Source organism: Micrasema longulum, unplaced genomic scaffold (assembly GCF_059751315.1).
Source record: "Micrasema longulum isolate JH-2025_06_02 unplaced genomic scaffold, ASM5975131v1 h1tg001352l, whole genome shotgun sequence".
Lineage (NCBI taxonomy): Eukaryota > Metazoa > Arthropoda > Insecta > Trichoptera > Brachycentridae > Micrasema > Micrasema longulum.
This window is the reverse complement of record NW_028278538.1, coordinates 68120-82611: the sequence shown is the minus strand read 5'-3', so window position 1 is coordinate 82611 and position 14492 is coordinate 68120. Positions and strand designations below refer to the sequence as shown.

The following is a 14492-nucleotide window of genomic DNA, read 5'->3' as shown; positions in this document are numbered from 1 at the left end:
ATATTTAGTATCGGAAAAAGTGAATATCCATAGGCAAAAAGTTAAAAGTGATAATATTCTGAATATATTGGAAAAAAAATGAAAAAAAACCAATCGCTGACGCGCTTAGCGCCAGACAAAGGCCCACCCACAACAAAGCTCCGAGAGCAACAAAATACTGAACGCAGAACTGTACAATTGGTACACAGGCTCGTGCGTGACGCGTGAAATTGTCTCTCTCACTCGCGAATATGCCTATAACATCGAGAGATAGATGTAAATAGTGTTTGAGACGATCGTACATTCGGTACTCTTTTACTTCATACTCGCCACGAGCCGCGAATATTATTTAATAACGAATTATTTACATTTATACGCAAATGTGTAACGATTACCGAAAATCTTGATTCAGTATTTAATATATTTATAGAGATATAAAAATGATTTGATGACAATTTTTACTAGCTACACATCACCGGGAATGGAGAGTTAACTTGACAAAAGTTAACAGATGGAAGAATTAAAGAAATATGCATGTTCAAACGTAGATAAAATGGTGAATGTTACACAGATTGTAAAGAAGTCACCTAAACCAGCCAATAACAGGTCATAATCTGTTTTCATTGGAGAGACGTAGAACTGTGATGGACCTTATATGCATTTTCAAAATACTTAATGTCCCATCTCTGTTGCAATCAATTTCTTTCCATGTTCCCAATCTTGAGTTCCCAACCTTGAGGTGATTTTCACGAAAATGGCGCTATATAAATTATCCAAACATATATATATATATATATATATGTCACCAGAAGTCAAAATCTGCTATTTATAAAATCTTCTAAGAGCAACTTTGGTTTTTATGCCCCAATGTCCAGAATGTGTAGATTAGTCAATTCATCACACGACTTGGAATTCTTTGGGATAGATCTTCTGGCTTTTCGTAGATACCTTCGCGACTAAACATTGTGGGATAAAGTTGGATTGGCATGGTTTAGCTCGAAATCTTAGGTCTTTCGTTTTTATAAATATATTGTATACAATTATTGTTTTGCCCTTGTTTGTCTTTGCGAAATAATTTTATGTTCTTTTCGTTCAGTTTCTTGCATTTATGTTTCTTCATGAAACTGTTGTAATTGGCTTAGGCCGTATATATAATAAATTAATAAATACAAATAAATAATAAGCCCTGTAAATGCCCAAACTGCCATATTTTTCATATAAAAAATGTTTTACCTCTCTGTTGCAATCAATTTTAATCACTTTTAAAATGCAATAAAATTTACCTGTATTTATAACATAAATGAACCAATTTTAAAGAATTTCAATAAGGAAACAACCGATATTGTCATATTACAGCAAGGCTTAGTAACTCTCCGAATATCTTCAATATAATATGTAGATACACATATACGTATGAATATTTCTTTGATGTGAGGTTTAAGGAATTGCTAGAAGCCTTTGAGATATTGTATTATGTAGTATGTCTCCATATACAAAGCTTCATATTAAAGTACATTATAACAGATATATACAAATCCTCGTATCTAGGTTAGAGTAAAAGGGGTGCGTATCATATAAGTACATATTTGCTTGTACATATATATATACACATATATATATATATATAAATATGTGCAAAACAGTCACTAACAGCTTTGTCAGTTCATAAAATAATATGAATAGTGTTATATCAAAAGTTTAAAGACGTGAAAAATAAGACATTTGAAATAGAGACAAAGGAATTTCAATATTATTTATTGAAATAAATATTTTAAGTACTTGTATCCAAATGTTTGTAAACCAATATTAAAGAAATTAATATCTCAACATAGACAAAGGAATATGGGAATCTAGGCATTTACAGGGATCATGACCTGATATTGTCCTCTAGGCTTCACTAAAAAGTCAAGAGAATTCGTCTAAAAGAAATCGTCAAATAATCGGAAAGGATCCCAGTTTTTTTTAAATAAATAAATATTAGCGTTCTTAAAATTTACCCAAACATTTCAATTTTGGCGGCCATTTTCAACGAGTTGTAAATAACTCACTATTGGAAAATGGAAACCAAGTTGGGATAGAGTGGGATTCGAACCTCGGACCTCTGATCCGTGAGTCCGCAACACTAGCCACGGGACCACAACCCGATTAAACTAGATTGACTAGATATGATACAACATCTGAAAATCGTATAGAATGATAAATGTTTTACAGTGCGTGAAGTGATCACTTCAACCACAAACAAAATATTATTAAACATTACTTTTTTATAAAATGTAAATCAAATTGTAATGTAATAATAATTGAATTACGGAACTCTTATCAGGGGTTCATTTTTTTCCTCGAAGGTGTATTTTAATATGTTTGAATTAAAAATAAATTAAAACCACAGAGGTAATATTTTTAATGTAATTTATTACCCTTTATTAATCAACCAGTTATTAAATTTGATTAAGGGACGTTATTCATGTATTAAACATAGGTTTTCTCAAGGGAGGAAATATTTTCCACCATTTTCGTAAAGTGGTTTTAATAAACTGAATATTTTGATAATAGTACGATAGGATCATGATGGAATAGAAACTAATTATACACGTATTCCCTCGACACGAAACATGAAGAGAAATGTAAAATGGGTTCAAAAACATTATTAAATTTTAACGTATTTAACCAAAGAACTTGTCTTTTATTATTAAGTTGAAATGCTTTGTATTTTACTGACGAATAAACGATAGGAATGAAAAAATACAATGTATGAAATGTATTTATTTTAGATAGTTGGACAAATAAAATTTGAACTCCTAGCTATACCTTAACTAATAAACTATATACGAGTCCCTCAAGGAAGTATTAACATTTATATTAATAAATTATGCAACCTACCGACCGGAGGCAAAACAATAACTTTCGCTGATGACACTAATATTCGACTCCGAATCTTGGATGAAAGCAAAACAAAAATGTAAAAAAGGTATCCGGCGCGTAAAATATTGGTTAGACAATAATTTACTCGCCTTAAATATAAAAAAAAAACAAATTTTTCTGCTTCAGTATAAAAAAAACAGAACCTGAATTTTTTTCACTCAAGACCCAATCGTGGATACCTAATACTTTATGCAAATGTGAAAATTTAGAACAAGTAAATTCAATAAAATACTTAGGGGTCATAATAAATTCTAAACTCAGCTGGAAAGATCAAATTATAGAAATATCCAAGCAAATACGGAAATCAGCATACATTTATAAAAGCCTAAGAAATACTTTGATTGCTCAACTTATGAGACAAATTGACTTTGCTTTTTGCCAAAGCAAACTATCATATTGCATTTTAGCTTGGGGAGGTTGCTCTCGTTCAATCCTTGAACCAGTGAAAATAGCACAAAAATGGATCATGAAAATAATTCTCAAAAAACCTTTGAGGTATCTAACGGAAGATCTATTCGCTGAGTTAAAGATGTTGTATGTAAGACAATTGTTTGTGGGGTGCCTACTACTTAAATTTTATGATAAATTAAGTGAGGTCAAAAGAACCCAACGAAATATAAACACTCGTTCAGCAACACATATTTACTGTATTGTCCCATTTGTATCAACCGCCTATGGTAAAAAGCAACATAATGTAATTGCTTCAAAAATATTAAATGATTTATTGCCAAATATAAAAGACTCAAAATGTAAAACAAATTTAAAAATTAAAATAACTGCACATATAAATAGTGTAGCGAGAGATTTTTTGAAAAATAAATGTTAATCAAAACACGTAGTACTTTATATAATTGGTACACATATTATTTATATTTTGATGAATTTCATTGCTTTTTATTGTTTTTTATTACATATTATACTATATTATTTGTGTTTAAATAACATGTATTCTTGGCACATATATACATTATATTTGTGTAATAATGATTTTTTATTTCTTACATTTGATTAGCTTGGCATTTCTAATTAAGTAGTTTTAGTTTTTCTTTTTTATGTTATTGTTTTATTAGTATAGAACTACTTATGCTCTAAAGATAAAAAAAAATCCATCTTAGAACAGGCTGAGCCATGTTAGATGGAGACTATGATAAACAGAGAACACTCCGTTTTCATTTTACATTAATAAGTTTTATCTGTTATTAAGTGTGTATACTATTTTTTTGCAAAAAAAATATAAAATAAAATAAAAAATACATACATAACAAAACATTGTTACAAAATCCACACGCTAGTTTGTATTTAAACATACGGCTTAGGGTCATTTGCAGAATAAAACACATTAATAATACACGTATAAATAAGTATAAACATTATTATTCTTCGACGGGTTAGTGCTAAAGTCGCGAATCTGCATTTTTGGCAGTTTTTAGCTAAATATACCACAAGAGTTCATTTTAAACGGAGCACACACTACAAAACCAGCTGATTTGAAATTGTGTAACAGCACCGAGATTTGACCACCGACCTTTTACCATTCTGACTAAATACCCATGTTTGCAATGCCAAATTAGAGAACATTTCTTGAAAATATTTTTAATTGTTTGCCTAATTTACTACGCTAAAATGTCATATGTGGTTAATTCGCAATTCCAGTACCTATGACACATTTCCCAAACTCTTCCATCTGTTGAGTTTTGTGAAGTAAAAGAGCTGGAACCTTTATCGTGTGGGTGAAGTTAATCTGGTTGAACCAATTCACTTACTTGGCAACGCCTGAAAACAATCTTCCAATTTTTATTCCTCTTCTTAGACCGGTTAGTTCAATAAACAATGTTTTAAATAAGTCGAAATGTTTTTAGACAGGCTGAATTTCCCCCCCGGGGAGTTATTTAGATCTTTATTTGTTCTCAAAAAGAGATAATGCTTACTTTACAAAATATTGAGTGTAAAAATTAACAAAAAAATGTCTTTGTTTGTTAATTTTCGTAAAGAAACGATGAAACTCGGTCACTAGTAAAAAATAATAAATAAAAGTGTAATAAAACTATTTCAGTATTTTTTAAATATTTTTTAAAATAGAAGTTAAAAATCTAGTTATTGATTCAGAATTGGTTTTAAGTTATACAAATAAATTATTAAAAACATAAAAAGAATTAAGCCTAGAAGTTTGATTCATACATAAATAAAGTATCACTCGTCTTTTATTTACATTAACAAATTACAACAGGGATGGAGAATACCGCAAATAAGGGAATATGAAAGTCTAGGCATTTACAGGGCTTATGACCTGTCATTGGCTAGTTTAAGTGGCCACTTTACACACTGTGTAACATTCACAATTTTTGCCTATGTTTCAACATCCATATTTCTTCAATTCTTCCATTTGTTGATTTTAGTGAAGATAAAGAGCCGAAACCTTTATTGTTGTGTAGAGATTCATCTGACTGAATTATTTCACATACTAAGCAACGCCTGAAAACCATTTTTCAATTTTTAAACTTCTTCTTGAACCAGTCAATTTCATTTCAATATTTGAGTTTGTCCAAATGGTCGTACTCAAAAGACTGGATTTCACCCCCTCGGGAGTCATTAAGATTAACAAATTACAACAGGGATGGAGAATACCGTAAATAAGGGAAAATAAACTTAAATAAGGTATCATAATTATTAGTAATGGAGTTAAGCGAGAAATATCAACAAAATACATTGAACATAAATATTATTTTGTCCTAATAACATATTGAAACGTTTGGATATATTATTATTGAAAAAAAAAACTTAATTTTTTAAATAGCGTTTTCTTATTTTTTTAAAAATCAAAGCACGCAGCTAGAGAATTTTTTTTAGAAATTATTCTAACTAATTTTATCTATAAACTAGCACTGAAGGGTCAAATGCTTTATGGAGGGCAATATACAGAACCTCGGGGGAATAATAATTTGAGTAAGACAAACGACTTTTCTAGGAAAAATGAAACTGACATATATTATTTATTATAAAAGCGCAAAGAAGTGGGGTCATGTAATTCTATCGGAAATGCCAAACCTTCCTAAAATTGAAATCGATAAAGTAAATATATCTTAGACCAGTAATTTTCTTCACAAAACCAGTCATTCACTGATTCCCAGTAAATGTCTAAAATTCCGTATTCCCCAATGATTACTTTGTCTATGTTGAGAGATCTCTGAAACACAAACGAAAGACAACGTAAGAAACGAGGACGATTTGTTGCCTATGCGCGCAAGTGCCCAATGGACCTGTATTAGGGCGCGCAACACGTCACTCCCCCTTCTTTGCCTCCGCCAGTTTTCAAATTTAAATTCAATGCATCAATGTCTTCATATGAATAAATCGAAAAAAAAAGAAAAATGTATTTTCATATTATAAATCAACCAAAAATTGTAAGTAACTTCAAATCTTTTATTTCTTTATTTCCTTGAGGGTAAATCTGTTAAATGAGTCAAATCAGTTAAATCCTTTTAATCATATTTTACAAACTAGTAGAGTAAATGCACATCTACAAAATAAATAAACCATCAGGCCGTTTCTCCGTAGAGGTAGGCAGAGAAGATAGAACGCCATATCTCTCTATCTTTGCATACAGACCTCGCTTCCTTTACATTCATACATCTTCTCATATACGCAAGCCGATTATTTCAACTTTTGAAATATCCGTCTTCAAGTATCCGTAGAATTTGGTCGTGCCATGTCTTTCTCGGTCACGGATCTCGACATTTGTGTACCGTTTTATCGCACATTCAACTGAGAGATATCATTTCGATAGCCTTCAGCCTGCTTTCATCATTGTTATTCCAATTTCATACTTCGCTCCCATTTATAATGGTCGGCACCGAAACTCCATTGTAAACTGCAAATTCTGACTCCCGCAACAAACGGTTCTCCGTGTCTAAATAAAATCCTATTTTTCGATCGCAGTTAACTTTTATTTTATTTATTTATTTGACACTTTATATACATAAACAATATATATACATAAAGGGCGGGCATATTGCTTTAAGGCAATTTCTTCCTACCTGCCCAAACCGTTCAGTTTGAGAAAATTATAAAACTTTTACTATGTTCTTCAATAAAAAATATTATCTTATAGAAAAAAAAACACTAATGTTACATATACAGCATAATGTAAAATCTTCATAATTTTTTATTACAATTTCTCTTTTCTTTAAAAATATTTTAACCAATACGGATTATCGTAAACATAACAGGAAATGATCATGTGGATTTCATGGCTAATTTTATTATACTAAGTATTTATTTGTTTATTTAATAAGAGACATTATTGAAAAAATGTGTAACTAGACGAACTGCGTGTTGATTTCAAAGCATAATTAAATTTAAAAAAAGCAAAACACACGTATATACATAAAACATGGTAAATAAATAAAAGAACATCAATTTAAATAATCGTAAGATGAAGAACATTAAATTAAAATCTTGGAAAGTTTTTAAGAGTTTTAAGGAACTTAAAGCTTTTTATGTAAAAGCAATAACAGTTAAAACGTAAGATAATCATTATTTAAGGAGATTCAAAGTCTTTATGGTTAAGAACTTCAGTAATTTACGATCGATGTTTTAATGGGACTAGTATAAAATAAAGACATTAACCTAATGCATACGTATTACTTAATCAAATCGAGAGTGATTTTTCAAAGTGGACAAAAAAGAAACAGTGAAGTCAAAAAAGATCGTTTGGAAAAAAACAGTTATTTGTAGTTGGTCCGTTTTTATCAGATTAATCAATTTTTTTATAAGGCACGTGAAAGTGATTTTAGACTCGAGTCATGCAATTAGATCACTCAAATACACTTTGGTCATTTGCCTTCATAAACATACATTGATTTTTTGCCTCCTCTTTCACAGTAGTAGCCGCTCGATTATGGAATAATATACCCACTCATGTCAGAGACACCTTGTTCATTTTCATTCTGATCACGTATAAAATGTCACTTTTCGAAAACTTGGGTTTTTCCTTTCTCCTCCTTCTTAATTAAGGTTACAGAACATATTCTATAGAAAATAAAGATTAAAAAGCTAGATATTTAAAAAATACATAAACGTATTTGTTTTAAAATTACCTGAAATCAAAACTATTACTCAATAAGAAAAAGGAAAAAAGAGGAAAGAGGAAAAGAGTAGAAAATTAGGAAGAGAAAGGAGATGTTTCTTCAGACGTGATTTATACAGAAATAATGTGGTACCATCTTTGATAGTGGATGGGAGATGATTCCACAGTCGAGCTGCATGAACACAATATAACTTGTGGATGGGTATTAAGAGAGTGCTTTGAGAATTAGAACGAAGAGGTAAACCATGAACTGATAAGCTCATTGTAAAGTGTAAATATTTATTGAAATTTTATTTAAAAAAAAAAAAACAGTATTCTTCATTATAATGACTAATGATTTTCTCAAATTGAACGGTATAGGTAGGTAGGAAAATATTACCTTAGGGCAATATGCCCGCCCTTATGCATATGAATGTTAACAGTATACTAACATATTACAACAGATATGAAGAACATTGAAGAGAAGGTAATATAGAAGTCTATGCATCTACAGGGCTTATGACCTGTCATTGGCTGGTTTAAGTGGCCACTTTACAAACTGTGTAACATTCACCATTCTGCCCATATTTGAACATCTATGTTCCTTCAATTTTTTCATCTGTGTGTGGCCACTTAAACGAGCCAATGACAGGTCGTAAGCCATGTAGATGCCTAGACTTCTATATTACCTTCTCTTAAATGTTCTTCATATCTGTTGTAATATGTTGATATAAACAGCTCCCCAGGGAGTTGAATCCAGTCCTTGTCTACATAATTTGGACGAACTCAAAATATTGTAGTTAACAGTATTTTTTTTTTTTAACATTTTTTTGCACCACAACAGGCCAGGAGGCCCAATTACCGTGGTGAATTACATCACATAGCACCCAATTGAGAAAAATCACTTTTTTTTTTTTTTGTGTTCTCACCGGGAATCGAACCCGGAACCTTTCGTGCGTGAGTCAAGCGTCTTGACCACTACACCACGGAGGCCGCCATATACGCCAGTATACGTATATAAAGTGTTTGAATAAATAAATAAACATTCTTATTGAAATAAGGATTGATGAGGGCATTTAAAGGTGAAATTTAAAAGGTTTATAATATCGGATTTTGTGAGAGCGAATGTAGAAATTTCCTTGCTGATTATGCAGCTTCTAATTGTGATTGCAATGGCCTTTTTTTAGTTTAGAATTCATAAATTTTGACTCTTAAAAAAAACACTCTTCAAATCTAACTAGACGTAATCATAAATAATAATAACTATTTTAATATATTGTTTAGAAATGTTAATAATTAATATACATTTTAATGATTATTAGATATAAGTTAATATAAAGACATTCATGGACCTATTATGATTGTACTATTTTAAGACTAAATAAAAAAAATAAAAAAGGGATTTTTCTTTTGAAGAATAAGGCATTTTCTTTCGATCAAGATCTTTTAAATCATTATCATCATGTTCTTAATCGCTGTAAATGGTGCATATGACACTGCGTCGGTAGTCCAATTTGTTTTATATAGACATGAAGGCAACACGATTATTATTACGTTGCCGGCGCTAGTTCATATATTATAAAATAATGGAAAAAACACGAGTTAAAAAAACAATTATTGCACTGATTACAGATGATTTTTTTTAGTTTGACTAACAGCGAACAGCTCTTACTTATTTTCCCGCCCTGGTTCGTAATGGCGCTGAGCCGGAAGTGTCTTGCACCATAGATATATAATATTAGTAGATCACCGAGCATAGAGCATGTTCAAAGTCCACTACAGTGATAAATAAAATAAAATAAATTCGTAGTTTTAATTAAGGTATCTGTTATACCGTTCCTAGGAAAGTCAGCGTGAAGTATTTGATTTTAAAAGTGCTTTTACACTAAAGTCTTTGTCCTTGGACTCACGGACCGAAGGTCCTAGGTTCAAATCCTACTCTACCACAACCCGAATTCCATTTTTCCAGCACAAGTTATTTACGACTTTTAGGGAATGGTCTGAAAATTTAAATATTAGGGTAAATCATAAGAGCTCAAGTTTTTATCTTTTTTCAACAAAAAAAAAACATACTTACGTTAATTTTTTTAAAAACAAAATGACAACATTTTGGGTGATAAATTTTCATTTTTTCACGAATCAATGATTAATTTTGCTCTAGACTCTAGATTATCATCTTCAGACTGGTGACGATTGCTATTTGAATTTATACCAAACTTATAGGGAAAAATAGGAACGAATTTATTATTTCTATTTTATTAGGTAATTCAACAAAGGTACATACTAGAAAACATACGATTTGGAAGCATTCGTCGATACAATTTTACATGCAAATATATCTTCAATTATAGAATTACACAAAATAGATTTAAATATTAAGATGTAATAAATATATTTTTATACATTTTTATACAGGATACAATGCAATAAAAAATAAGTTGTGAGTTTGTACTTATTGAATACGATTATTCGCAAAAGCTGAGAGAGTATCATGAAAAATGACAATTTTATTTTTTCGGCAGTATATATTATATTCCCGACACATGCGGGCCATAGGTGTGTGGTATGTAGCATTATTTGAAAACAAAGGCAGTTTAAATTACTAATCAATAAATTATTATACAATATTATACTATATTAAATTATTATACAAATAACTACCAGACAAAAACTAAACAAAAGACTCAGACAAACTTTTCAAAAGACGTAAAAAATATTATTCTGAACAACAGAGTATGAATGAAAAATGTATATATTATTCTATGTAAAATGAACGTTATAATCCGTAAGGGTTTATAAATAAAATTTCAAATAAAGAATAAATATAAAAAAATATTTCCCGATGTCTGAGTGTTCTCAATCCCACATTTATTTGTTTTTTATTTAGGAGGTTAGTTTCTACTTTGTAGTTTAATATTTTGTACAGAAATTTTATATCGAAAATAACGCGGCGTTTTATCAGATAATTAAAATGAAAAAGAGTAAGAAGTTGCTCGTAATTTTAATTTGAACGTGGGTAAGAAATTTAGGACTTATACAAAAGGTACTTCAAGAACTTTTTTTGAACAGATTCTATTTATCGTCAGTAAAAATACATTTTGAAAAGCTTAATAAGAAGAATCAAAAGTAGAAATAAAAATCTCTAGTGAGTGTCGAGTTTTGGTTTAATATTTGAAATAAAATTTAATTGCTTTTTTAATATTTTTTTACCGTCGCGTACTTTCCTTACCTTTTGGTAAAGCCATGAAAAAGATTCTAAATAATTTACGAGTCTTTAATTGACGGCAGACGTAATAGAAACATGGTGCCTGGTACTAAACTAAAACACGATAGATGTCTGCGACAGTTTCTGGCGTCTGGCACGATATTTATACATTTGATTCAACATTATTTAATGGAATAATTCTTGATGAAGAAAACCAGTAATTTGGATACGTTTGTAATGAGGAATTCCAGCCCAACCCGGAATCGAATTTTAAAAATGTTTTCGTGTACACGTGAATATTTAAAACTTTTGGAGTAGGATGAAATATCTCAAAAACGCACGCAAAAATAAATAAAACATGTTAAAAATAGTATTTATTTTTAAATCGTAAATAATGACGTCACTCCTTATATCTATTAGTATTTCCGGTTTCCGCTTTAAAGCACCTTGTAAGGAACGTTTTGACCATAGAAAAAAAGAGTATAATTTGTGATGGAAAAGTTTTGACATTTCAACAGCGTTGCCAGATTTACGTTCGTAAAAACAACCATAACATAGAAATGAGCAAATTACGATCAACTAAATGAAGTAATCAAAGCAATATTCCATAGATTCTTGTCAGTTTTGTTATTGGCTGGAGAAATATAACTTACCGCGGTCAGTGAAAGTAAGAACGCCAACCGTTTCATGACGTCACTAATAAAAAGTGACACACTGATTACAGTCATTTGGCGCGGTATTTGATAAATGTAACTTTAAAAAATCATATTTTTGTAAATAACGCACCAAAAAAAAGTATTTTTGCTTAGTCAAATAGTACGCTAATATAAAAAAAAAATTAGCAAAAACAGTGGAATTCCTCATTGTGCGTATAGTATTTGATTTTATTTCGGTAAAAATATGAATATGAAGAGAGGCTGACTTTATCGTTGAAATTAAATTAACCTGGTAAGGGCGCTGATAAGTTGAAATCAAATATAAACAAATAAAGGTAAACTGACCTGTCATGGGGCACACCATTTCGTAGAACCGAACGCCCGTAGAAAGGCAGGAACAGTTGGACTTTTCTGGACACCGGAAGTCGTCATTATGCTCGGTGGATACCGGAAGTGGAGATATGAGAGCTAGGACCATAGCCAGCCAGAGAGGGGACGCCATCTTGCCGACACCGAGCGTGGCGGCCATCTTGAGAGCCATTTTTCTCAGGATAAGCATCCGATTACTAATCACCTTTCGGATACGGAGGCAGAAATGGCATCCATTAGTCAACTGTAAAGAAGGAAAAAAGAAATTTGTTAAAAATTACTCGTTTTCTATTTTTGAAATACGTTGCTGTGACATTAAGTGCGTTAAATAAACATTAAAAAATACTTTGTAAACATCATTCAAGGACTCAATTGTGCCATAGATATCACCCCAACTGACTTATCTTTACACAATATTTATTTTTTTATTTATAAATCATAAAAAAATAGTATTTTACAAAGTATATTGCACATGAATTGCATTCCCAAGCGTTACTTCAACTCAATAATAATAATAATGTTTACTATCAGGCTACAGTCGGCGGTCGCCGACAGTGACATAATATGAAACTCGGCCCTTCGGGCCTCATTTCAACTATGAGAATCTTGGGCATTGTGAAATTTCACCCTTTTAAGTCTGACAATTTATTTTTTGCTGTTACGAGTAATCAAAATAAAATAATGAACCGGGGGTGTGGTCCCGTGGCTAGTGTCGTGGACGCTCTACCACAACTTGGTTCTCATTTTCTAATAAATAAACAATTTGGATTAATCATAAAAACACAAATATTTATTTAAAAAAAAAATATATATATATCTGTGACTCAGAATAATGCTTAAAACACAAATATTTATTTAATATTTTTTTTTATAAAAACTGTCACTCAGAATAACGCTTAGAAAACCACACAGTTATGATATATTGAATATACCAGCGGCCTCCGTAGTGAAGTGGGTAAGACAATTGACTCACGCATGGAAGGTTCCGGGTTCGATTCCTGGTGAGAAAACCAAATACTCACTCGCGGACCCAGGGATCAGAGGTCCGAGCATCACTCTACGCTCTATTACAACTAGGTTCTCATTTTCTAATAAAAAAATGGATTGGGTAAATCATAAGAAAACAAATATTTATTTTTAAAAATAAGTGAAAAATTTATAATGTGTCACTCAGAATAACGCATAGAACACATATATCTATTTTAAAAAGATAATATAAAATCTTTTATTGACTTCGATGATACTATTATTTTGTTTATTTGATTACGAATGAATCTAAATTTGTATAATTTATATTTTAATATTAATACCTTATTATCTTTTTTACATTGTATTTGTCGATATTTTATTATTTATTACTTATACTTTGGTTTTCTGGATTGTTATTCTAATGCATCACATGTCATAATAATTTAATCTAATTAATTTTTATATTTATTTTTATTGTCAATTATTATGGCTTGACACGGGCACTGCCTAAAAAGCCATAATTATTGTGTTAATGTTTGAACGAGCGTAATTTTGAATTAAAATTAATATAATTATTATAAAAATAAATATAATTGTCAGAAGTTATTCCAGGATAATAAAGAAGGGGCTTGTGTCGGAGATAACAAAACGAATGTTTTATTTAAAAAAGAGACAAATATATAAATTGGCAAAAAGTAAATATATACATAAAGTCAAATATGATATTGTAATAAAAGAGCCTTAGATTGTATTATATTAAAAAAATATACTTTTTCAAACTAAAAACAAGGACTTTTTTGCCAAAACATTCAAGACTCAATATCTCAAACATATCAAATGTGATCTCACACACGGAGTTAAGAATATGTAGAAAGCAAACCTGTATTAATGTCATTCCACCAAGAATGATTTGTTTTTAAAAAATAGAATAGACATAGAAAATACAGGGAAAATATTCTACAGTGTTTTATTTTTAAGAAATTTAAAGGTTCTTACTCAGTATAAACAATGGTAGATATTGTGTAAAAGGAATATTGTATCATTGTCATAAAATACTCACCTTTAATGATATTAATAGGTGATTTCATAACATTCATCATGAAACTGGACTACTTCGTAGAAGAAAAAAACACAGTTTGATCAGATTCCTTTTATTTTACAATAGATTTTAAATAAACTTGAAATTTAAGTGGAAAAACATAAAGTATTAATCAAAAGATTCACAAAGTTTGATCGTGTAATAAAGACAGCGTAATCAAGTTCATAATCAATTAAAAGAATAATGACTAAAATTTTCTAAAGCGAAAGTTTTTCAATTTCCTCTTAC

At 30.3% G+C, this 14492-nt stretch overlaps 1 protein-coding gene across 1 annotated transcript in view; it reads right to left on the bottom strand.

Annotated features, from left to right (window-relative positions):
* The window catches only part of LOC148275740 (protein toll-like), a 95594-nt gene that overhangs the window by 39418 nt on the left and 41684 nt on the right, over positions 1-14492 (bottom strand). Inside the window, exon 2 of the mRNA XM_088235269.1 lies at positions 12173-12440. Within this exon, the coding sequence (XP_088091395.1) occupies positions 12173-12386 (214 nt within the window). The 5' untranslated portion in view covers positions 12387-12440. The remainder of the gene's footprint in view (positions 1-12172; positions 12441-14492) is intronic.